Source organism: Paramormyrops kingsleyae, chromosome 8 (genome assembly GCF_048594095.1).
Source record: "Paramormyrops kingsleyae isolate MSU_618 chromosome 8, PKINGS_0.4, whole genome shotgun sequence".
NCBI lineage: Eukaryota > Metazoa > Chordata > Actinopteri > Osteoglossiformes > Mormyridae > Paramormyrops > Paramormyrops kingsleyae.
Window position 1 is genome coordinate 15448115 of NC_132804.1, and position 23011 is coordinate 15471125.

Below are 23011 nucleotides of genomic sequence, written 5' to 3' on the forward strand. Positions count from 1 at the left end.
ATGCCTCCGTTAAGTTCACAAAGGATCCCAGAGGCCCGAAAATGTACAGAAATGATCATCATAAAGGGGGTAAACATTCCCATTAATCAGTTTATTCATTAATGAGCTACTGAGAACCACATATATAGGACCAACCGTCTCTTTCTGGCCAATGAAGTACGCAGTCGTTGGTAAAGAAGGTGTGCATTCCTGGCACACTCATGTACAAGGTCACAGAAGTGCTAAGGCAGGTGGACATGCAGAGCTGCCATGTCCCTTAACACACAGGTGGGTGGACACACTGAACCAGACGATGCGCTGACTCAGCACTGACCACCGGCCGCGTTCCACCTCAAAAGGGACCTCGGAGCCACCGACTGTGTGGGGAGCATGAAGGAGAGTCCGGCGCTCACAACGCCGGTGAGTCCCAGGCGTATTTTGGGAACGGCCACGTGATGCCACACGCGACGAGGAGGGGTGACGACTCCAGGGCATGGATGGGCGGAGGCAGTGACGGTGTCACAATGACCCCAAAGCTAGAATACAGCCACTACAAACACACGCACACACAAGCCCTACCGCCAAATTCAAGCACATCAGTGTGTGATTATATATATATATAATTTGTTTTACCTGTTTTTGGACTTACTATCTTTGTGGTGACATTTATAAAAATGTGTCTTTCTCAAAAATAGGAAGCAGACACTCAGTCATACACTGAAGACTTACTCTGCCACCATGTACAGATTGTGGAGGTGACTCCTTGGCACTCAGATTCGGGCCGTAACAGGGGAAGTGAGGTACGGCCGTATTCGCATCTGTCTCTGCGAAAGCTTTCGCACAGAAGCTCGCCTTCCATCCCGCTGACATCACTCACGTCTGGCATTGAGTCCAGTCAGGCAAGAAGAGCCAAACGTTCACATGGAGATGCAGGACTACTCGTCTTACACCTCTCATTCTGCAGACACTTCATCTGTGATGTAACACCCTCCCACCCCCATGGGGAAGGGGGGAGTGGAGATCCCGGCCGTGCCGGCCTGACGGCGGTAATCATCCTGATCCGCTTGCGTAACACACATTTCACACTCTGCCTGGTGATCCAGGTCAGCAGTGTTCACGTCCGCAAGAGCAGGACCAGTCCGGTGTGGAGGGGGCGTCTACAAACTACGGCCCGTGCACAGGCATTCAGCAAGGGGTCGTGTTCAAACTCCAGCACACACATGGGGACAGCTAGCAGGGCATTCTGAAAGCCTCCTTTTTTCAGGACCCCCACCCTCCCCCCAGATGGGACAGGGGGACAGGTACCTCCAAATATTTCATTTGATTTAATTCGTCCCTCCTATAAATAGACCCTTTATTTTGTGGTGTGTCCCCCCCCCCCCAAGGGCCTGGTGTAGTGCATTTTGTGTGCCCCCCCCCGCCCAAGTGCAACTTTGGGTTGAGCATTGGGGGGGTTGAGGTCTCCACCCATTTAAGAAGGTTCAGGGGATTGTATTGATTGGTTTTGATTACTGGGGAGTGTTATATCCCCCCATAATTTATGCCTATGCCCCACTCCAATAGCAAATGCTCTCCTAAGGCATTGCACCCAGACACCACGGGGGCTACAGCACCTGACCCCGCACTGGCGTTTACATGCACGCTAATGAAGGCGTTACCTATGAGAGAATGAAGCCGGCTGTGTCACAGCAGGGGTCTCAGTAGCGCCCCCCCAAGGTCACCCTTGGTTAGTGAGAGGTCACCTGGATCCACAGGATCTTGGCCAGAGGATATCCCTTTGGAATCATGGGAGCGTTCCAGTTGAAAAGGCTGAATGACTCACTTTGAAATGTAAGCGTGTTCTAGGGAAAAAAAAAAGCTGGGGATTTTCCTGCTCACCCCCAGCACCCCCTTGGTCCGAGCAGGGCACATCTGCAAAGAGCATCTAAAGGCTACCCCCCCCCACCACACTCCCCTCCCCTCCTGCTGCCTATCCTGAGTGGAACACACCAGTCTGTTCTGCCTCTTTTCAGATGATCCCTCAGAGGAGGAAGAATTTTCTGCAGGCAAGGTGGGGGCGGTCTAATCTGAAAAACAAGGTCATGCCGCACCCCCCCACCCCCCCCCCCCCCTGTCCCGGCACTTTGGCATCAACAAAGGGATGTTATATAACATCTATTTATAATCAGGCTGTTTGCTCAGTGGCAGCAGCGGAAGGGGAGCTGTTAGCAGAGGGGCAGCTCAGCGATGCCTCGTCTCGGCTCGCCTCCCGCTTCGCCAACCGCGTGGGAGGACTCCGGCGAATGTCACTCAAAGTCACAGCTTCCAAGTTCGCCGCATCGCACTCCCGCTAAGGCCCGCTTCCGGCCGCCCTCCCCTCACGCTTGCGGGGGCGTGTGGAAGCCGCCTGACCAAGCGTGCCTCCCCGCCCCCCCTTCCCGGTTCTGCTACAGACGAGCCCATCTGGCACTCGCTCCGAGGACGCCCCCGGCAGCAGCTCAGCGAGCGTAACCGCTCCCGGACGGGGAAAGGCGGAGCAGCGGGGGCCGAGGTATCCCGGCGGCACCGTGACATTTCCGCCCACGCGTCAGCCAGCACCGGGGGCTGCGGAGGGCAGGCTGAGAGCCGCCCCGCGCACAACTGGCAGGTTTCGCACCTACAAATGGGACCGGCGCCGGGCAGGACGGACCACCTTCATGCTGAAATGGTCCATGCCGGCTGCGGCAATTTCAACACAGGCTGATGCACCTGTAACGACTTACTGTAAGCTGACGGGCATGAGTGTGGGCAGTAAGCAGACTAGGGATTACGGGGGGGGGGAGATACAGAGGATTTCGGACAGGCTGGCGCTAAGGACACCTCCACAGAAACACAAGAAAGGAATGGAGAGGAATTATGCTCCCCTCCCCCCCCCCACCCCCACCATGTTAGGTAACCTCATTAGGTGAGATGCCTTTGAGGGTCAATAGCCTCTTGAGGTTGGTTCACTTCCACGTACACGCAAAAACATGTGAGCACAAGGAACACCTGCAGTGTTAATTATCTGGCTGTTTGTCTGCGTACAAAAATCTAATTAATATGCGAACACCAAGAGTACCGGAATTGGGCTTGGCCAAGGCCCAGAGAACTCCTAGCGCAGACACGCAACGCAGCACCAAACAACCATGCATCCCCGACCAATCAGGGCCCAGATGTGGGGCTGTCTGACACAGAGCAGGTCAGCCCACGTTTCCAGGGTGTGTCCCCCCCCCACCACACACCATACTGCAAAGGCATGCATTAGTCAGTGCTACATGAGCTAGACAGCAGTGACGCCTGCTCACTGGGCGCAGTGATCACATGTTCGACCGGATGCACCGAGGTCAGAAATGCGCTGATCAAGATTCACGTGGTCCACACCCAAAAAGAGTGGACGAGTGTGATCAAGATGACCCACTAGTCACCATCGGTCACAGGCAGCCTGCAGTCCTTTCCCAACTGAATAAATAAAAATAAGTTGCATGAGGCTCCTCTGGTTTGCCTTTTCACCATCTGCGTGATGGCATCTGTGACCCTGCTTCCTCCCCCTTCGGTACCAAACACTTCTCACCAAAAAAAAATAATAATAATGAAATAATAATAATAATGGCAGCCTCGGAACAGATAAAATGTCGAGGAAGCAACAGATGGGCATCGCACGTCATTTGGAGAATCTTCCGGAATGTTCCATTATACCTCTCTGCAGGAAAGCCCCTAATTAATGCGGTGAGCAGATGAAAAGCTACCCTGTGAAACACCACCCTGGCAAGGAAACGGCACTGCTCTCCCCAGGCGTGTAGAGAGGAGAGCTCAAAGCACACGTCTGAGCCAAGGATGTGACCTGGCCCGTTCTGCCCCTGCGTGCCGCCCCTCCCAACCATCAAACCATGATTCCAGGCAGCAGTTCTATCGCCACGGAGAGCCGCGGTCCCGACGACCACTCGCACAAAAACAGCCGGGCGACAGACTGGCTGTGTTGAGAATCCTTCCTCGCGTCTCGTCCTGTGTCTCATTAAACGGCAGAGGGTCCTCGCGCCCCTCCTGAGGGCCATCCGCCCACCGTTACGCAAGAGTGGAGCACGGCGCGGGCGTCGATGTCTCAAGCCCGCCGAGCGCCACACGTGACGCAACAAAGATTGCTTGTTCCTGTCAAAAGCTGCCGGGCAAACCGCCCGCTTCATGTGTCGCAGAGGCGCCGGGGAACAGCGAGCTGGGGGGAAAACGACTGATGAGGAGGGTCAGGAGTTCAAATGGAGTCCCCAGAGAGGCGGGTGGGGCTGGGGTATGCCCCCACACGGGGGTCCCCTAGACAAATGTTCACATGCAGTCTCCATGGAAACACTCCTGAGGGTCGGCTCCCCAATAACCTTTCCAGTTTATGCTTTTTATTCCCGAATGCCTCCTATGAGCATAGGAAATTGTGAGGAGTGGTGGGAGGTCTACTGCGGAATGGGGGGGGGGGTCACAGAAGGTTTCTGAGAAAGATGAGTCAAAGTAAGTCAACAGTTCCCATGGTAACCTCCAACCGCACTGATCCACAAAGTCAGGTCCGATGACCATGAGAGTCTCTGGGTGTGTCTTTAGGGAGGGGGTGGTGGGGGGGTGGGGGTCGGTAATAAGTGCCAGGAGTGCCAGAGTCACTCAACATGTTCTGCCCACACAGGCTGTTTACAGTGAAAACAGACAGCACTATATACATTTCAGGTTTTGGTCTGGTTCAGCTGCTCTTATCAGACACCATTCTGTTCGTATGCATGTTGTAGCATGTGAATGATATGAAACCTCCATAGATGTCAGAGGTCATGTAGATCCCATGCTAAGGTGGGAGGAGCAGAAGGGAGGCGGATCTCCAACAGGTGGCAGCAGCGTCGCCACCACACACACACACACACACACACACACACACACACACACACACACACACACACAATCTGAACCTGGATTCCCAGGAACAGGTTGGTCTCAGACCGTGACCCAGAGACCCTAGACCTGTGCGTGCAAAGAATAACACTCTCCAGGATCAGTCATTGTTAAGGAGGAACAGAAGAGCTTAGTGTAAACACACAAATAGCAGCGACAGACACTTACACTCAGAGCTCGAGGTTAAGACCCGAGAGGAACGAGGCGACAGATGGATGGAGAGGGGTGTAAGCGCCCCGTGCTCACATGGTCTGGGTTTACTGGGTCCATCACAGTCCCTGTGGACACGGCTCAGTTTCACTTCCATTCAGTGCCTAAAGGTCTGATTAACATAACGAGGCTCGGTGATACCAGCGATACCCGCTGCCGGTCAAAGCTCGGTCAGTCTGATTCTACTGGACTCTGAGGCTGACTGAAGGTTACCGGCAGATTTGGTCTCAAAACTAGTGCTGCAAGTGGTAGAAGGCATCGCGATCTCACCAGGAGAATGAAAAATCAGGTACCCAAACACTCCTAAGCAGGAAGCAGGTGAGAAACTTTGAGAAAGACACGCCCCCCCCGGCACATGACCGTGTTCGGGGTAAACAGGAATGTTAGGTAGCCCGACTCAGCTCTTATGCAACAGCATCACGTGAGGCTGTAGAGGCGTGGGAAGGCAGGAGACATTAGGTAAGAGGACTATGCAAATGACAAGACCATTATGCAAGAGGCCTGTTTGTGCAAGTGAGCGCGTGCGCGCACACACACACACACACGCACACACACACACAAACTCACAGGCGTCACGCCAGACTGGAGCGATATGCTTGCCCTTGATCCAACACCCCCACATTTCCATTTCCACCCCCCCCCCCCAACTGCCTCTCATTTCACCTTGCCAGAGGTTAGCAAGGGGCTCCGTTGCCATGACAACCCCCGGCTGACGCGTCAGTGCGCATGCAGCTTGGCCGTTTCCCAGCAGACGGCCGATTCTCGGGCCGCCCCCACAGCCGCCGCCATAAGCGGCTCGGAACGGGACCCTGAGACCCCACCTAGGATCGCGACGCTGCTGAATCACCCTACCACCCCCACCCCCGCCGAGTCCGTCAGTTCGCAGAAACAGCCAGCCTCATCTTGCCGCAAGTTCAGACTTCTGGGTGTGGACTTCTCCTCCTTCTCCTACGCCTCCCGTTCCTTATAAACAGATACGCTCACCGGGGTTATCGCAGCAGGATGACACTACCATTCTATCCTCGCCCAGGGTGTCAGACACAGGATAATTGCAAACCAACAATTGACAAACTTTTGAATGGTATGAAGCACAAGTTAAATAAGGTAATGGTTTTGAGTGTTTACCATTAGCAGTTGCCGTCAGGATATGCACAGGAAGCCAAACTGATCCGTTACATTCCGCAGCCTCTCAGCGGACCATACGAATGAGAACAATGCACTCACAATGTTTCACCTGAGACTAAAGACAAGGGACCTTAAGAAGGGAAACATCCTCCACGTGCATCTCCCATGACGCAGCCAAACCGTGAAACGTGAAATTCTGCTGGAAGGGAACCAAAAAGCACATTAAACGATCTGGGCTGCTTATGAGAAAGACGTTGCGTGGAGTTTGGTTCAGTTCTGTGGAAAGGCAGATCCGGCCCACCCACACACACATGGGGACGCGCGTATGGTATTTTTGAAAGAATGGCAGTCGGATAACATTATGGCTCACTGTGCAACATTGCCGACCTCACGGCCTGGCCTGTAAACACAGGGCAGCAAGTCATCATTATACATCATGCAGGTCACTATGGAAACGGCTGCAAGGATGAGGAGGAGATGATAAAGCACACGCACGCGCGCACACACACACACACAGACACACACAGACGTTCAAAGGGACTTCCCATTGACTTCCATTTTAAAAGCAATTAATTATACCGCAAAATTTTTTGCACTTTCATATTTTCTGCAGACAGCGAAGCAGGAAAAAAAATGTCCCTGTGGGGACACCCCCCATATATGTTTTCAGGATTTTTCCTTACACCAGCCGGCCTTGTGGGGTCCTGGCAGAGAGAAAGGATTTCCATGCCGAACGCGGCTGAAAGGATGACAGCAGCGACATTAGCATTCAGGATGATGGGGTCCGAGGGCAAAGTGTACCTCCTACACACTGGTTCCCAGGCTGTAGTTTGGGGATTTCTGCTGGCGCTGACGTCGCTCCAGCCAACCTTATAACAGACTAGCGTGTTGCATCTGACCTCGATAAAAGCAGCTACAAGTGGTGTTTCATGACTTACTCTTTTCATGCTTTACCGTCACTTTATTCTAGCAATCGTTCATATGATACAAATCTGTTTTTATCTCGGTCCATTTAGAGATGACAGCGCAGTGAGTCTCACCTGGATGGTGGGGTTCCCACCCTCCAGCAAGGCGATCGCTAGCAGGATGCTCTCTTGAAAGATACGGTCACTGGTGGCGTTCATGATGAGGTCGATGACCAGGTCAGACGCTCCCTCCCTGTCAAGGTGACACTGGACCTCTGCCAGGCTTATCTCCCCCCGACCGAGAGATCCGGGGGCACTTCCTGCAAAAGGTAAGGCGGGGGGGGGGGGAGGGTCATGGACAATGGCTTAGCAATTCAGCCGTTTACACTCCCTGAAATTAAGCAAAGCAATTCAGGCGAACTGGGGGTTTTTCAGATCTTTAGGTACAGTGGCAAAGTCCTCCCTGAAATCTGACCTTCCACAGTTTGGCCTCCATTAACCGTTACCCGTGTCCCTGTAGGCAGTCTATGTTTGAGCCCACAGACAGCAGGGCACAGTGTTATGGAGAGAAACACTAAACGCAATAACACCAAACATGGAGAACTCTCGGCTTGCCAGTCACACAAACTCCGAAAAACTGAAGAACACACTGAATTAAATCATGCCTCTCTCTGGGTCGTACCCAAGATGAAATCATGGCTCACACCAGCCAGTTTCATCAGTGCAGACCTTGATTGTGTTCAGCTGCCATTTACAACATCCTGTGGCCAAACCATTTGTTTATGTTCAATTTGTTGCTATGTGGTTTAGGCTCCTGATTAATAGTTAGATACACGAAGGGTTCTCCCGGTTTTTCCGACTAGCTGATTTCCCAGCCGTTCCGTAAATGAATCCAGACAGACCATCGATGTGACGTTTAAACACATAAGAGTTGGCAGGGGTGTGTGACTTCGCTGGGAAGTAAGCTGATTAACTCCCATGACTGCATCCCCATATAAGTAACCACTCACATAAGCTTTGCGACCAGGTGGGGCAGGAAACTCAGAGGACGTGAGCTCCGGCCCCGTTGCGTAGCAACAGTAATGGCTGAATCGAACGTGCGGAGAGGCTTCTTGACGTGAAACGTCAATGGGGGAAGAGAGAGTGGCTTTAAAAGAGGGGGTTTATGAACAGCAATTTGCCACAATCGAGTTAACTGCCTGAAGAGGACATATCAAACACCGATGCATGCCAACAATCTCAAAGTAACATAACCGAACACGAACCAAGTATTTTCACTGTTCCTAAGAATCAGGGGGTGGGGAAAGCGATGTCTAATGGCAAGCAGTAAGCAGAAGATCAGAGATGGGACTGTTTACTGTGAGCTTAGAGGGTCATTCTAGGGTTACTCGACATAGCTTCTATTGTTCCTGTTTGGGGTAAAATAGGAAAGACATTTTAAATGTTTGGTATCAGCCATCAGACACGTGGGATTTTCGCATTAACTTCTGCTTATCTGTAAAATGCAGATTGGGGAAATACAACAGAACATGAAGAGGCTATTTCCTATTCGACATTGTTATGGGACAGTATGGGAAACTGTCTCGTCTCCCCACCACACACAGGTAGAAGGATCCATGCATCCAGACAGACACGGACCCACACAAGCTCTCTGCGGCTCACCTGATTGGGTCTTCCCCTGGCCACCGGGGGTGAGGGGACCATTGCTCACACTGGTCAGGCTGTCCCTCCTCCCACTGGGCCTGAAGTTTCCATAGTAACGATTCACCAAAATCTGTCTCAGTGCTTCACCCTTCAGATGGAGAGAGCAGCCGGGAAGAGAGACGTCAAGAATTGGCTGACTTCCGGGGGGGGGGTTGAGCGGTCGCTAGGCCTACTCAAAACCATTTCATAAGGCTTGATGGATGCCAGCCGAGGGGGCTGCCAAAGCCCCTTCGAGATTTGTCACTGCATAAATTACCATGTATTTTTGTGAGGTTCCATCTCGCACCATAATGCGGACGATGTAACACCTAGACAAGCTACTCTTGGAGACAGCAGGAACGTAAACACGGTGAAACAGAACTCAACAGAAGTACAACACTGAGAGATGGACATATTTGTGTGTGTGGGATGGGGGAGCTTCATCTGAATGATCTAGTCTTCGAAATCTGAACTAAGGGATCAGTTGGGGAAAAGCCTGCTGATGTAATTCTGTCAAAAATGGGGAGGGGCCAAATCAGCCAGGGTATCTCTGTCGGTCATTTCTATATACCTCAGAGACATAACACACATAAACGGTGTCTCTCCATAGATAAAATAAAAATTACAATGTTTTACAACAACAAAATAAGAATCAGCTTCTCATGGGCATACTATTTTTGCTAAATATATTTAGGTGGTAAGTGCTATAAGTGTAGATTTAGCCAGAGTTAGCTGTTAAGAAACTCAGTGAGAAACCTCCCCTTTCACTGAAAGCAGTATCTCAGGACCGTAGTGCCACCAGGTACGATACCGTCACAGCAAGGAAGAGCAGCAGGTGAGTAAGCTGCCGGCCAATGAGAGCATAACAGGAAATTATAAGACACCATTGCGGGGCTCGAAAGCAATGCCCACTAATTGGACCAGGGGCTGGACCCACATACCCAGAGAGGAGGAAAACAAACCGTCCCATTAACACCAGCATGGATTGGATGCCTCGTGCAGAGTGCAGGGGCTGTCAGGACCCATTTACAGTAAGACAACGCAACTGAAACCCCTGCAGATGGTACACGAAGCTAAAGGGCTGAAGGAGCAAAATGCATTGACTCACACACACAGTAAGGCAGTGCTGTTTCAATCATATAATGGAAAGTAAAGACCCAGTTCATCTCTGGACATACTCATGTTAGTGGCAGACAAAGGATGCATGCTGTAGAGCAGTGTTTCCCAACCCGGTCCTTAGGGACCCCCCAGACAGCCCATGTTTTTGCTCCTTACTGGGAGCTGGGAGAGAGCAAAAATGTGGACTGTCCACGGCTCCCTGACCACCGGGTTAAGAAACAGTGCTGTAGAGGGTATTGTGGGGAGGTGTTATTAAGATTAAGGTTAGTCATCTGCAGTTGGCAGGATCGCTCCTTCAGAGACCTTGGTTACATACCCTTCTCTGATCCTCCAGTTGCTTCTGAGGCTGATTCGGATCAGCATCCTGAGAGGGCGGAGTTAGCAGAGAACAGAGATACCAGAAGAATCGTGGGGTGGGGGGGGGGGGGGGGGGGGGGGGGCACACACAAAAGAGTGCGTTAATGTCGTGCTAATTAGTCACTTTCCTCACATGCAAGAAGGTGTGGTAGATCTTCTCATGCTGTTAAGGGAGTGTTGAGTGAAGTAGCGGTTTCGCAAACTTAATCATGCAGAACATACTGGGGACCTCTAACGAAAAAGTAACGGTGTGGATTCAATGTCACCCAGCGACCTGGGTGGCCTTCTGATGGGGACCAGGCACTGGACCTTGCTTATCCAGAGCCCAGCTAACAGCTGCTCAGAAGCCCCCAGCTCACCAGCCGGGAGCCCAAGGGGGACAGGAGTCAAGGACACGGCGCCACGTAATGGAGCAGAGAAAGGCTAATGTGGAGGGCCAGGACGGGCTCTCCGAAAGCCAACAAAGATGACATTGGGGACAGGCGGGAAAGGTCAGGCCTGACCAGGCCAGGACGGCGGGGTAGAACACGACGACAAGGGTACAGCTGGAGAGGTGGCACACAAATTGAAAAAAACAACAATAGGACAGTCAGGTCTTCTGGGAAAACGGCTACGATGATCAACACACAGGTGGTCTGTGAGGGTAGACAACTAGAAACACAACAACCCGTATGCATACACTGGGGGTAGATACAGGTGTTGGACACACCTCAGTGGGGGCTTCTGGTTCCGGCGGGGGGGCCAGCTGATTGGAAATAAAAGTGTCGGGTTAGTAAAGCATTCATCTCTTCACATTCTCCCCCCAAGATAGCGTAGTCAGCAGCAGACAGCAGGGCTCTTATGGTATTCTGGGGGTGGGGGCACAGCGCGGGTCTGATTACTACCCACGTTACAGCGGATGACTGTCCAAAAGCGACGACGACAGACACCATCACGTAAACATCAGCACCAGCGACAACCACAGTAGCAACAAGGTCACCATCACACAAATCACTGATAGAAAAACCAGGAGCAAAAAGCTTTGCCTCAATAGCCTGTGCTGTACCAAAGTATTCCCCGCGTTCAGCACTATGACATCACGCCCATTCATGAGGTCACCATTTACACTGACTGGTATTGGTTCATCTACCTGTCCATCATTTGGTTACGTGTCGTGTGATTGGAGTATTCAGGTAGACAAAAAATAAAAAAATACAGGTATGCACTCCAACGCAGGTATGGTGTCATTGTTCTCAAATTCTTATCTATTGCTGTGTAAAGCCTCACCACAGAAAGTATGCTTACATTCTCCAGAACAGGGACACAAGTCACTCCACACCACACCCCACCCCACCTCGAAAGCTTTATTATGAGTAAATCCAAAATTACAGTAATAATTCATAAGCCTGACCAGTTATTCTTACAGCTGAGGACAAAAAGGGCTCCTTCCCATCCTAACTCTTAGTCTGGATCACAGACACACAAAAGCAAAGAAATAAAAACGAGTGTTAACTTATTTGGTGTATGGAATGTTCAGGTACAGGTGATATTGGGTATATCGCATCAGACCTGCTCAAATGTGTTTGTGTGTGTGTGTATGTGTGGGGGTGGATCTGGTCACACTCACCTTGACAGACAGACAGACAGACAGAGAGACACACACACACACACACACGGGTGCCTGAGTAATTGCGAGACCAGCCTGGAATCTCCCTCAATCTGACTTCTGTTTATTCAAAAGATCAATTTTCACGCAATAGGAACGTGCACGCACAGAAGCGGCAGTTCGAAACATCCCCCTTTCTGCCTTGCCGAGTCTGCTGGCCGTAGGGGCTGATGACAGGAGTGATAGGTGTTGTTTAATACTTCACTGCCATGAGGCCTGTGAGGGAGACTCTTCAGAGCTTCCACACATGCAGGTTATGTCGAAAGACATGGAAAGGTCACGGCAGATGGACTCGAAGTGCCTTTGTAAGGAGTGCATGCAATTCCTCCAACCCAATCACACTTAAAACACTCATTTTCTTTTCTGTAGTTTTTTCTTTTTGTTTCAGTCCCATGTATAGTGGCAGCACTTTTAGCAGTTTGTCCTTTTTCTTTCCATGCAGAATTCCATTTTTATGATTCATCTTTTAATTTATTGTATTTTAATTAGTTTAGTTTTAGGACAGCACTAGCGACTATTACTAGTTTAGATCAGTTCTATTGCTTGTATGTGATGGAAAGTGCTGAAATCTAAAATGAAGTATATCATAATTATAATCATTATCGTCATTATTATTATTACTTATAATGTGTTTATTAAAAATGTCTTGAGAAACTAAATATATAAGGGACACATTTTTCCAAAATGATTCAGAATAAATTATGACTACCTGCTTAATTGTTTTTTTTTTTTTTGTTTTTTGCTGGATTACTTAATTTGTCGTCACTGAAAGCGAAAATGCATGAACCCGATGACACTAAATAATAAATGAACACCGGCCAGCGACACGCTTGTTCCTCAGGGGTAACCCTTAAAGGTCAAACCAAGCAGGGAAAGCATTAATGCAGCAGCAGGTCTATAACAGTTCAGACACCAACTGCTCGTGATACACCAGTAATTCTTTACTGGGCTGCAGGCAACAGGAAGCCTGACTCTGATCGTCACTGGTGTGGTTAGAGAGCCATTAACCAGAGTCGATGTTTCATGCTGCTTAAGGCAGAGAGACGTGTCGGTCCATCACCGCCGGACGTTTGGCAGCTGCGAAAGTGGGAAAAGTCACATGTTCACCATTGACCAAAGAAGGAACAGCTTTGGCTCCCGTACATGCAAAAGCGTCCCTGGAGGCCTAACCCTTCAGCTTCAGGAGGCAGTACCCGATTTCTGGGGCAGACCTGCCTTCCACGCGGCCCCGCCCAAGGCGTGGGGGAAGCGGCTGGAGAGCGTCCAGAAGCCCCGCCGAAGCGTGAGAACCTGCAGGCTGCGGCCGTGTCCTTCAGTCACGAGGCGATGCGTATCTAGCGAGCATGATACTGAAATAAAGACACGGCCTGGCCTGTAGAGATGACAGCCCCCGCCACATCCGACAGATGCAGGAGTCAAAACGCGCAACACAGACAGGCCAGGGATGGGACCCACTGCACTCTCTGGTAGGAATAGTGACCGGCCTGCAAAGCTGCTCCGATCCTTTATTATTATTATTATTATTATTATTATTATTATTATTATTTTTATTTTATTTTTTTAATAGCAGGATGTGACTGAATGTCCTGGGGGCATCGCTGCTGAAGTGTCCCGGGGGCAGAGCATGAGCTCAGTGAAGCTAACGGGGGCACTCACCACACAGCACATGCGTCACCCAGAGCCCATCAGTTATCGCACACTGATATAGATCTGGTACCCAGACGCCCCACACACCACCACCACCCCGGCCGCCACCAGGAGATCAGGCAGTTGAAGAGGTCCTGCATCAGCCAACCTCTGAGGGCTGCAAAATGTGCCAGTACCCTCCCCCTACCCCCCAACCCTACGAGACGCTGCCAGTATCTCTCAGTAAACAGCTCACCGCACTTTTATTGGCAATTACCGCTGAAGGTCACACACCAGTGGTGAGTCTGAATTCCAGGAAAAAAAAAAAAAAAAAAAAAAAAACGACAGATCTTATGCAACTGCTGCCCGAGAGCTGGCAGCGGCTCAGGAAGCGGCCCAGCGTGCAGGCTGGGAAACTGGGACGGTGGATTCGCAGCCTCACACAAACAGTCACAGCTCCTCCTACTGGAGGTCAGTGGCAGTGCGCTCAAATGGCAGAGCCTGGGGACGGCCGAGGACTGTGAGGGAGGGGAGAAGGGGAGATGGCTAGAAAGAGATGAGTGAGGGGAAAGAAGTGGGGTCTCCTACAAGGACACCGTCCTTGATCTAATAATATTTGTACATGTGTACATACATTCATCGACATACTGATGTCGGCAATGACTGTTTTCTTGTATCGGCACAACATTCTTTAATTGAAGTCCTAAATGCACCAATATAAACGCATGAACTTCAACTCAACTCTTCACTCAACACACAGCTGGGATGATCTTACACAACAGGAAATGGAAAGAAGTGAACAAAACATAAAAGGAAGTGAAAGAGGGCTGACACAACGCATCCCGATGGAAGAGAAAGAGAGAATAACTGGTATCAGGGGTGCACTGCACCTCAGTCTCACTCGGCGTAAGATAACTGGCAGTGGAAATGAGAGGGACCAGGATGGGGTGGGGCCGGAGTGAGAAAAGCCCCACCCCCAGGTTACTGCTCCACCAATCAGCCTCCTCCTAGACTTACATTACCATGACAGCACAAGCCTCACCCAGGCCAGAGACCCAGGAAACACTTGGAGCCTCAAATGGGCCCCCCCCAGATGTCCTTGACACAGAAGGATGGTGATACTATGGCCGATGGGGGAGGGCATGGTATCTGTATGAAAGAGAGGCCAGTGTTCTTTCCTAGAAAGCACCCTCACCCCACCTAACCTCCCCCGCCCCCCCAGGTGTAGGGGCTATACCATTTCACGTGCAGCATTCGCAGGATGACTTGGACGGTTAGCTTGGCTATTAATACTCACAGCTGCTACTCCGGAGTGGCACAGAGCTGAGGAAGATGAGAACTACCCCCCCCCCCCCCAATCTGCCTGCATTCTCCACTGCCCCCATGGGGGCCCCGTCTGACCAGTGTCCCTTTCCCATTCAGGGTCAGCGGTGAGACAAGGTCAGGTGTGAATAGGGGTGCGTCCCCCAGAGCTGCAGAGCTCAGCCACCAGGCCCCCCCCCCCTCCCCGGGAGACAGCACTGGTCTGCACATGGTCAAACCTGATCATGTCGACCGGTTAAGACCAACAGCCCAAGACATCCTGTTCTCTGGGGATATTTAGAGATGGATGAAAGTATGACACACACACACACACACACACACACATACACACACGTAGGGTAAACATATCCTTATGGGGACCGCTCATTCATTTCAATGGGAAAAATGCTAACGCTAACTATGACAGCCTTAACCCCCACCCTGCCCTAACCATAACCATAAGTAACCTAACAAAATACAAGAGTTTTTTCATAGCAGTCACCGATGTTTATAAAATAGAGTTTTCCCTTATGGGGACCAGGAAACCGGTCCCCATAAGGGAAAAAAAATGGATATTTATCACGTTATGGGGACATTATGTCCCATAGGGATAGGTACACACACACACACACACACACACACACACACACACACACACATGTAGGGTAAACATATCCTTATGGGGACCGCTCATTCATTTCAATGGGAAAAATGCTAACGCTAACTATGACAGCCTTAACCCCCACCCTGCCCTAACCATAACCATAAGTAACCTAACAAAATACAAGCTGTTTTTTCATAGCAGTCACCGATGTTTATAAAATAGAGTTTTCCCTTATGGGGACCAGGAAACCGGTCCCCATAAGGGAAAAAAAATGGATATTTATCACGTTATGGGGACATTATGTCCCATAAGGATAGGTAAACCCACACCCACACACACACACTACAGCTCCCATTTTAATATAATAAATGACTCCTTAACTTCTAACTCACAAACATCAGAAATGCTGTTTTGCTTTGAGACTTAAACGGGAATGCACACACAGGTACACGCGCTGATCGAGGCATGCGGTCACGCAAACGTGTTGAGTGCGTCACTGGCTCCCAGTCACCCCCAGTCCTTTCCTGCACACTTCGCTCACACCCTAGGGGGGGGCGTGTTGACATGCTGACAAAGACACAGTGTCCCGAAAATCACTGTGCCTCTGAAATCCATCTGAAAATGTCCCCATAAAATCTGTGACCTATAACCTTTGTTGGTAGTTGCTTCATGGTCAGTAATGAGGCACATTAATGTTATCTCCTCCCATAATGATGTTTATATGTTTGGACATTTGCTGAATATCTTCCGAGTACAAGGCCACCTTCCATCCAGAGGACGCAAAGCTGGAATGAAGCGTTGCATTGACACGGCCACGGCGCGCACCCACACCGCCGCCTCTCCACAAGCACGCAACGGCAGATGCACAGACTCAGCGAGCTGGTGGGGTCACCGCCACAGCCCAGGCACTGGACACATGGCAACCCAGGGGCCTGCAAACTGCCCCCAGGGGAACATGGAGCAGACAGCAGCCAAGGAGGCACAGCGGAGAGTTAGGGGGGAGGGGGAGGGGGTGAGGGGGGGTAAATAAGCAGCAGGTCACCAGGGAGACAGAGAAGCAAACAGTGAAGAAACCAAGAAAAAAACCGTCAACCTCAGCCACATCCATCTCATCATCAAAGGCAATCAACTGGAAGAGAAGAGCACAGCAAACAGTCAGTATGGGCGCATCTGACAGGGCTGGGGTGAAAAACGACAAAGAAAAAAAAACAACAGAACAGAGGTCATTTCAGAAAAGCACACCATGTCTGTTAGTAAGATACATAGGAGGAACAGCATTTCAAAGCTCTGGTCAGTACCAACAGAAAAGAGGGAGCAGATACAACCAAGCCGACAGACCGGAGATTAGTAATGAGATATTTACACAGCCGGCAGAGCGTATTAGTCCTGGGGTGCTTTAATACATGCTGCTGTCTTTGACTCATACTCCAGAACATGCTGCAGGCCACCAACCCCCCAAAATAGATGGAATGATAGGGCGGGTCCTCCGAAGACAGCTAAGAGTGGCCTAAGAGTGTGTTTGAGCGTGTGGGTGTTAAGGAGGGCATGTGCTACGCTACCCCTCGCCGGCCACCTCAATAATAAGCGGAAGGCAGCAGAGCAGGAAGAGGAGGAGTCATCCCAGCTCACGATTGCCATTCGTGCCCAAGGTGACAGAGCACCCAATCAGAAGACTGGCAGCTATGCTTAGGGTGACTTTAATAAATAAATAATAACATAAAGGGACAAGGCAGGAATAAGATTGTCCAAACCATACCATGTGTTTCTTAAACTGGCACATTGGTGTCTTTACACTGCAATGCTGAGATGTTCCCTTGGAAACCCCCCAAAGTGGAGATATGGAAGAAATCCCTTGGACTCACTAATAGCAGGAGCAGTTTTGATGTGAAATCTGCATGATAACATGTGGAACCCCTGAGACCAGGGGATTTCCCCCACTCCGCATTTGTGTTACAAATAAATGTTTTTGGAATAAAGATACAACTCGGAGGGCAATGCTAAGATGTTGTGAACCGTTGAAGCTTTCCTCAGCTGGCTGCCGGACAATATCAACAGAAGAGCAAAAAAATAAATAGATTAAACAGTACAGACACAGTTACTGCACACGGAGATTCCCAGAGGCGTCTGAGGAGAGGCCTAGACCAGACTGATCAAACAGCAGTGGTCAGGACAGGCGATCGGGCAGTCTGGATGCTGAGGACGTGGCCTTCAGTACCTTCTCCCCGTAACCACGGTCTTTGGTCATCATCTCCCGTAGAGTCTGCAGCACCTTGATGCAAAGCCGTTCCTCGTTCTCCTCCAGCAGCTGCTTGGTGTGTTTGATGAGCCTAGTGGAGGCAGGAGGGGGGTCCAAGCATAAGCAGGTACCAGGGGGGCCTGGGTGTGGACTTACAGAAGGGGTGTGCATACACCAGCCTGGGGAAGCCTGTGTCCTTATGACATCATTCGCCTCGTTAAACAGAAAATTCCCCAAACTATTCCTTGCTGATCAGTTCAGGTTTAGGTTAAAATGAGAGTCCCCACGAAGATGTCATGCGTGTGTGTGCGTGGGTGTGTGCACTGGCAACACATATGGCCGGCAACACATCTAATTGCCCAAAGGCCCAGGCAAACAAAGGTAAACAAAACTGGGTGGACTCTGGAAGGAGCTGAGCAACTCTACTCAGGAGCCAGCTAAACTCAGAGCTCTGGCACGCCCATCCGCGGAAGGCGGCCAAGGGCAGGTTAAACATTCTCCGCTTTGGCGGAACGTTGTGCGGCGGCTCCGCGGTGCAGCAGGCCGCGTCCCAGCACTCAGGATGATCGGCACCCTCTGCGTTACAGGCTCCCGGAGCACATGCTACCCTATCCGGCTTAATCAGGCAGGCACCTGTTCATAGAAAGCCGTGGGCTTAGCACAATATCTGCAGATGGGGCGCTGACGTCTGTCTTAGTCCCCCCTGCCATGGCCCCGTGGGGTTGCCATGTGCAGCACTGGGAGGACAGGACGCAGTATAGCACACACTTTCTAAAACGGTAAAGCCTTTTTTTGTACTTTTGCTTTCCCTTCTCACATCCTCTTCTCACAGACGGCACAGAGCGAGTTTATACACTGGAGTAACAATGCTGCCCCACAGGAATATTACCCCACCCTCTGTCCCAGCTCTCGATTCCTATTCCAGTCAGTACTGGCATCTAAATCCCCATCTGGTGCAGACATCACAGCCTCAGTCTGGAGGCATGTTTAGTACACAGCTCTTTGCCTGAGCCAGACAGCACTGCGGAAGCACCAAAACAGAGAAGTGCTTTACCTAGAGATACGCCGGGCCAACCTTCACGTGAAAAGTTCATTAGAATTGTATTTATGTGGGGTCCTGGGGGCTCCGGCTGAGCTTATCACTGCTTTAGATTAATAGACATTTTTGCAAGCGATGTCCCATCTCACAAATCACTTTTCAGGTTATAAATAACAGCCATTATGTCTGTCAGTAGCCAAAGGTTGCTGAAAATTAGCCCTCTGCTGGAAGGTTCCATCTTTATGCAAACTGACTGTGAATGAAGTGATAATGACAACTTGCAGAAGGCGGCAAAAGTTACAGGGTGGCGGGGGGGGTCTGACAGCTTGGCCCCGGGTGGGGGGGGGGGGGGGGGGGGGGATAGGGGGGCGGACAGCTGTCAGTGGCTGGCAGGGATGCCTTACTTGCAGATGAAGCCCCCACTTTCGCACTTCTTCCTGGCATCCGTGTTCTCAGGGAAGAGCAGCTCAGGACGGTGGAGAACGTCCACCAAGACCGAGAGCTCTGCCTGCACCAGTGGCCGGAGACGGTCCTCCAGCGCCGACACGATATCCTGCAGGAGAGAGTGCAGGTCAGCCACCACACGCTCCTGGGATCTTCTGTCCACACGGTGCCCCCCCCACAAGTGGCTCACCAGGACAATGGCACTAAAACGAATGCAGAAGGTACGACTCTGGCCTCCACGCATGGCCTGTTCATGGAGTCACTATACCTCCTGTTATACTGGGGCTGCTGGGAAAGGCAGGCTCACACTCCAGTTTCATCTTACATCATGTTCAACAACTAAAAATAAAAAATGTGAAACAAAATGCACTAAAAATTTTATTCTATAAAATAAGTTTAAGGGGGAACAAGTCATATTAGAATATGACTCATAATTTAAAAATTAATAATAAAAAATGACCAAATTTAGTGCTCTAATTCGTTTTATGTCTTTCCTTTGTTGCCTAAAAGTATTCTGTTGTTTTTCCCAGTCACACAAAACCCCATTACCTACCCAAGCATGTTTTTAACCCCCAACCAGAGGCTGTTTACTAGATCTTCTCTTACTAGATCTTAATTACCAGCTTAACCTTTGACTCCTCTGGACTCTCTGGTAGAACACAGAGCGTTAACTAGGAGCTCTGTGATAAACAAAGGCCATCAGGACTATGTGTAGGTCAGGGGCTCTCCAGACCCTGTGTAGGTCTCTCAACAAAAGGTGCACATCCTCTCAATGAGTTGCTGCAAAAGGTCAGGGCATGTTTTCCTCAAGGTGATCAGAAGATCTGAGGTAGACAGAGGAGTAACTTCCACCTAACTTTGTCATGCTGGGTGAGGCAGGAATAAATGTGTGTGTGCATGGTTAGCCAGTTCCTTCACAACATCGTGAAAAGTCACACCTACCCAACCCCAAGGCCGAGCAAAACTGTGACCGCTGTGTGACACGTCGGCGCCCTCACACGCAAACACGCACATGCTCACTCTCCATTGATCTGCCAGCACAGGACCCTGTTTAATCTGCACACTGATTCATGCAAATGATGCAAGAGCAGAGTTCTACAAGGACTTTGTCAGAGCCACGGATTCTGTGATGAAAAGGTTTTAATAATGGCATCCATGGCCTGAAATAGCTGGAAGACTCCCTGCCTTTTCTGTAAGTAAAGTCAAATCAGATCATATCAAAGTTTATTTATCAAACGCACAAACATTATGTCAAACAGAGGCATATGGGCACTGAAATGAGTTGAAATTAGAAAAATATTACATAATAGGATTGATGACATTTTAATAGAAAGTGGATGGAGTTACCAGCTTCTGGTACAGTGTGAAATATACATGGACCTATTTGTCCATTTCAGCTGGATTGATCTCAGTTTATAAGTTCCAAGCCCCCAAACATGGCCTAACAGGTAAGTCAGAGAGCCAAGTGGTGAAGTGTTTCAGGCATGAGAGAACGGCATGCAGAGTTTCACAAGACTTGACCCATGATCTCCACACAAGCCTTTTTCTCCCCTCCTCTTCAGCTTGTATGACACCATTATTTCTAGGAAGTCATGCACCACCCACCCTCGGGAGAAATGGCTGGCATTTCCCTCCTCCTCATGCCGATTATACAGTCACTCTGGAAGGTTCTGCTTAAGGCCGGGGTTCGTACTCACCTGGAGCCGCTCGATGATATTCCTGTAGTCACGCGAGGTGGTCAGGGTCGAGTCCCTGCGGGTTGCGTTGCGAGCGGAAAGCCTCCAGCTCAGTGCCGTCTTCTGCACAATGTTGTTGGACTTGACAAACAGGTTATTCACCTGGCTGTCCAGGTCCACTGGGATGGCTATCGCGCGGCTTTTGGCTGCGTGGTCAAAGAACCAATGAGGGATGGAGGCAGAAATGCAAGTTGACGTTCCTTCAGCAAAATTATATACAATTATATATATATGGAGCTAACGTGTTAAACTTGGCTCCAGGGAGAGGGGGCCGTGCCATCTTCACACAGGTGTCTTACCCACATCAGATAGCACCTTGATGCAGGCCTCCACGGAGGCCTTCTGTGTTGGCGTGAGCCAGCTACAGTGATAAATCCTGAAGACCCCCTGCAGCAGCTGGACAAACACCGGCTGGCGAGTCTACAGGTGGAGGAGAAGAAATAAAACCCAAGAAAGAGAGGGAAGAAGATAGGAAAAAAAGTTCGGTGGGGGAAAGTGGAAGAACAAATCAAAATGATGGTGAGAAGAGAAGGTGACAGACAAAAGAGGGCAGAGAAATGAGAATTAGGCCACAAGGAGTCAGTGACATTTCCTTGGATGAACAGTCTGCACTGATGGGTGTTTCAGGTAACTCATACCCTGTCCATCAGGGTGCTCCTATCTCAGTTTGCCCTGTGGTGAAACGAAAGAAGACACAGCCAAACCACATCAAGAGGCCTGAAAACCAGGCCAGTTTGGCTGCCACAACAAAGTCCCAAAGTTGAGCAATTTCAGTTTTCCACGGCATAACTAAATGTGTTTATTCTAGGCCATCCAAGATTACAAATAGCCACTTAATACAAAAATGTTTTGTTTGCCTTGGAAGTCTTCAGATCTGCAGGGCCGTACAAGAGATTTAGACAGATGGATCTTATGATGGTGGACAACTTGGCATCATCACTGCTCTATAACCAGACCACATCCTCCTAGAGAGGAGGGTCTGTAATCCGTTTCACCAACTATTTGCTGATATTTCTAGGCACAAGTGACGGTGCCGACAGCCCTGCACTGGGAAGTTCATATGGTTATTGCAAAGATGTACCACAGACCAGTCAGGCATATCAGCTGACATGACTACAGCTGAGGTTCGATCACACCAAGGTAAGCCACAGAACTGTGGAAAATACAAGCAAATACCTCTGTTATGTTGCCCAAAACAGATGCATGTTCTGGAAAACAGAGAGGTTTGAAGGTCTGAAAATTTGAATCTGTCCTGAATAACATCTGGCAAGTTTTCACTAACAAAGGACTACAGTTTCTTAAAATGCCCTCAAGTTCATTTTAATACATATCCACCGAGGAGCAGAATAAAAATGTCTGAAATTAACATTTAAATAAGAGGAATATATCTCTACTGCTGACTGATCAGGTCCATACCAGCCTGTGGTCGATCTCGCTGTTTATCCTGCTTCAGCATCAACTGCTTCACGCCAAGTGAGGTATTCACGCTATTCTTGCAAAGTCAACAAACAACATCAAACACACCAGCCGAATCAGAAGGGAGTGCAGAAGGGTGTGTGTGGCTCATGTGTTTAAACACACCACTCTCCCGAGCACTGAAGCAGGGCTGAGACAAGATTACATCTGCATCCAACTTCCTGTTGGTCCACAGCTGAGCCTTTCTATGCCAGAAGCTCTCCAAGTTAAACGGGAAGGAAAGGAAGAAATTTGATTTCCTTCAATGTCTGTAAACCTACAGGCTTGAGCAAACAGGAGCCGGCTGACAGGCAATGGGTGGGGGGGGGGAGGTGCTGAGGCACAAAGTTTCTGAAGACACATAAGAAAAATTAGACATTCCTCTTAAGAAGAACAGACATGGCCATATATTTTATTCAAACTTCACAGACACTAGGTCAAGATAGGTACAAATGTTTCCAGAAGTAAAAGGACCAGGAAACTAACAAGACCAGCTTATTTTGGACAAAAGCAAAAGGCTTTCTTGTCACCTTCTACTTGTTGGTGGTGACAGAAGCTATCCCAGATCCACAAATGGAGCTGAAAGTGACTTCCATGATTTCCTCAGAATGAGATTATTTTTAAATGTC

The 23011-nt window shown here is 49.9% G+C and overlaps 1 protein-coding gene across 8 annotated transcripts in view; it reads right to left on the reverse strand.

Moving 5' to 3' along the window:
* itpr1b (inositol 1,4,5-trisphosphate receptor, type 1b) overlaps window positions 1-23011 on the reverse strand; it is a 90713-nt gene that overhangs the window by 22320 nt on the left and 45382 nt on the right. For 3 of the 8 annotated variants that reach the window (XM_072715301.1, XM_072715300.1, XM_072715299.1), the window contains 6 exons: window positions 21227-21347; window positions 20889-21073; window positions 19152-19300; window positions 17688-17799; window positions 8799-8928; window positions 7272-7456 (listed from right to left, as the gene is read on the reverse strand). In XM_072715301.1, the coding sequence (XP_072571402.1) occupies window positions 7272-7456; window positions 8799-8928; window positions 17688-17799; window positions 19152-19300; window positions 20889-21073; window positions 21227-21347 (882 nt within the window). Of the gene's footprint in view, window positions 1-7271; window positions 7457-8798; window positions 8929-10254; window positions 10303-11004; window positions 11041-16565; window positions 16602-17687; window positions 17800-19151; window positions 19301-20888; window positions 21074-21226; window positions 21348-23011 lie in introns of all 8 variants that reach the window. The other 5 variants (XM_072715297.1, XM_072715295.1, XM_072715302.1 and 2 more) reach the window with 3 other exon arrangements.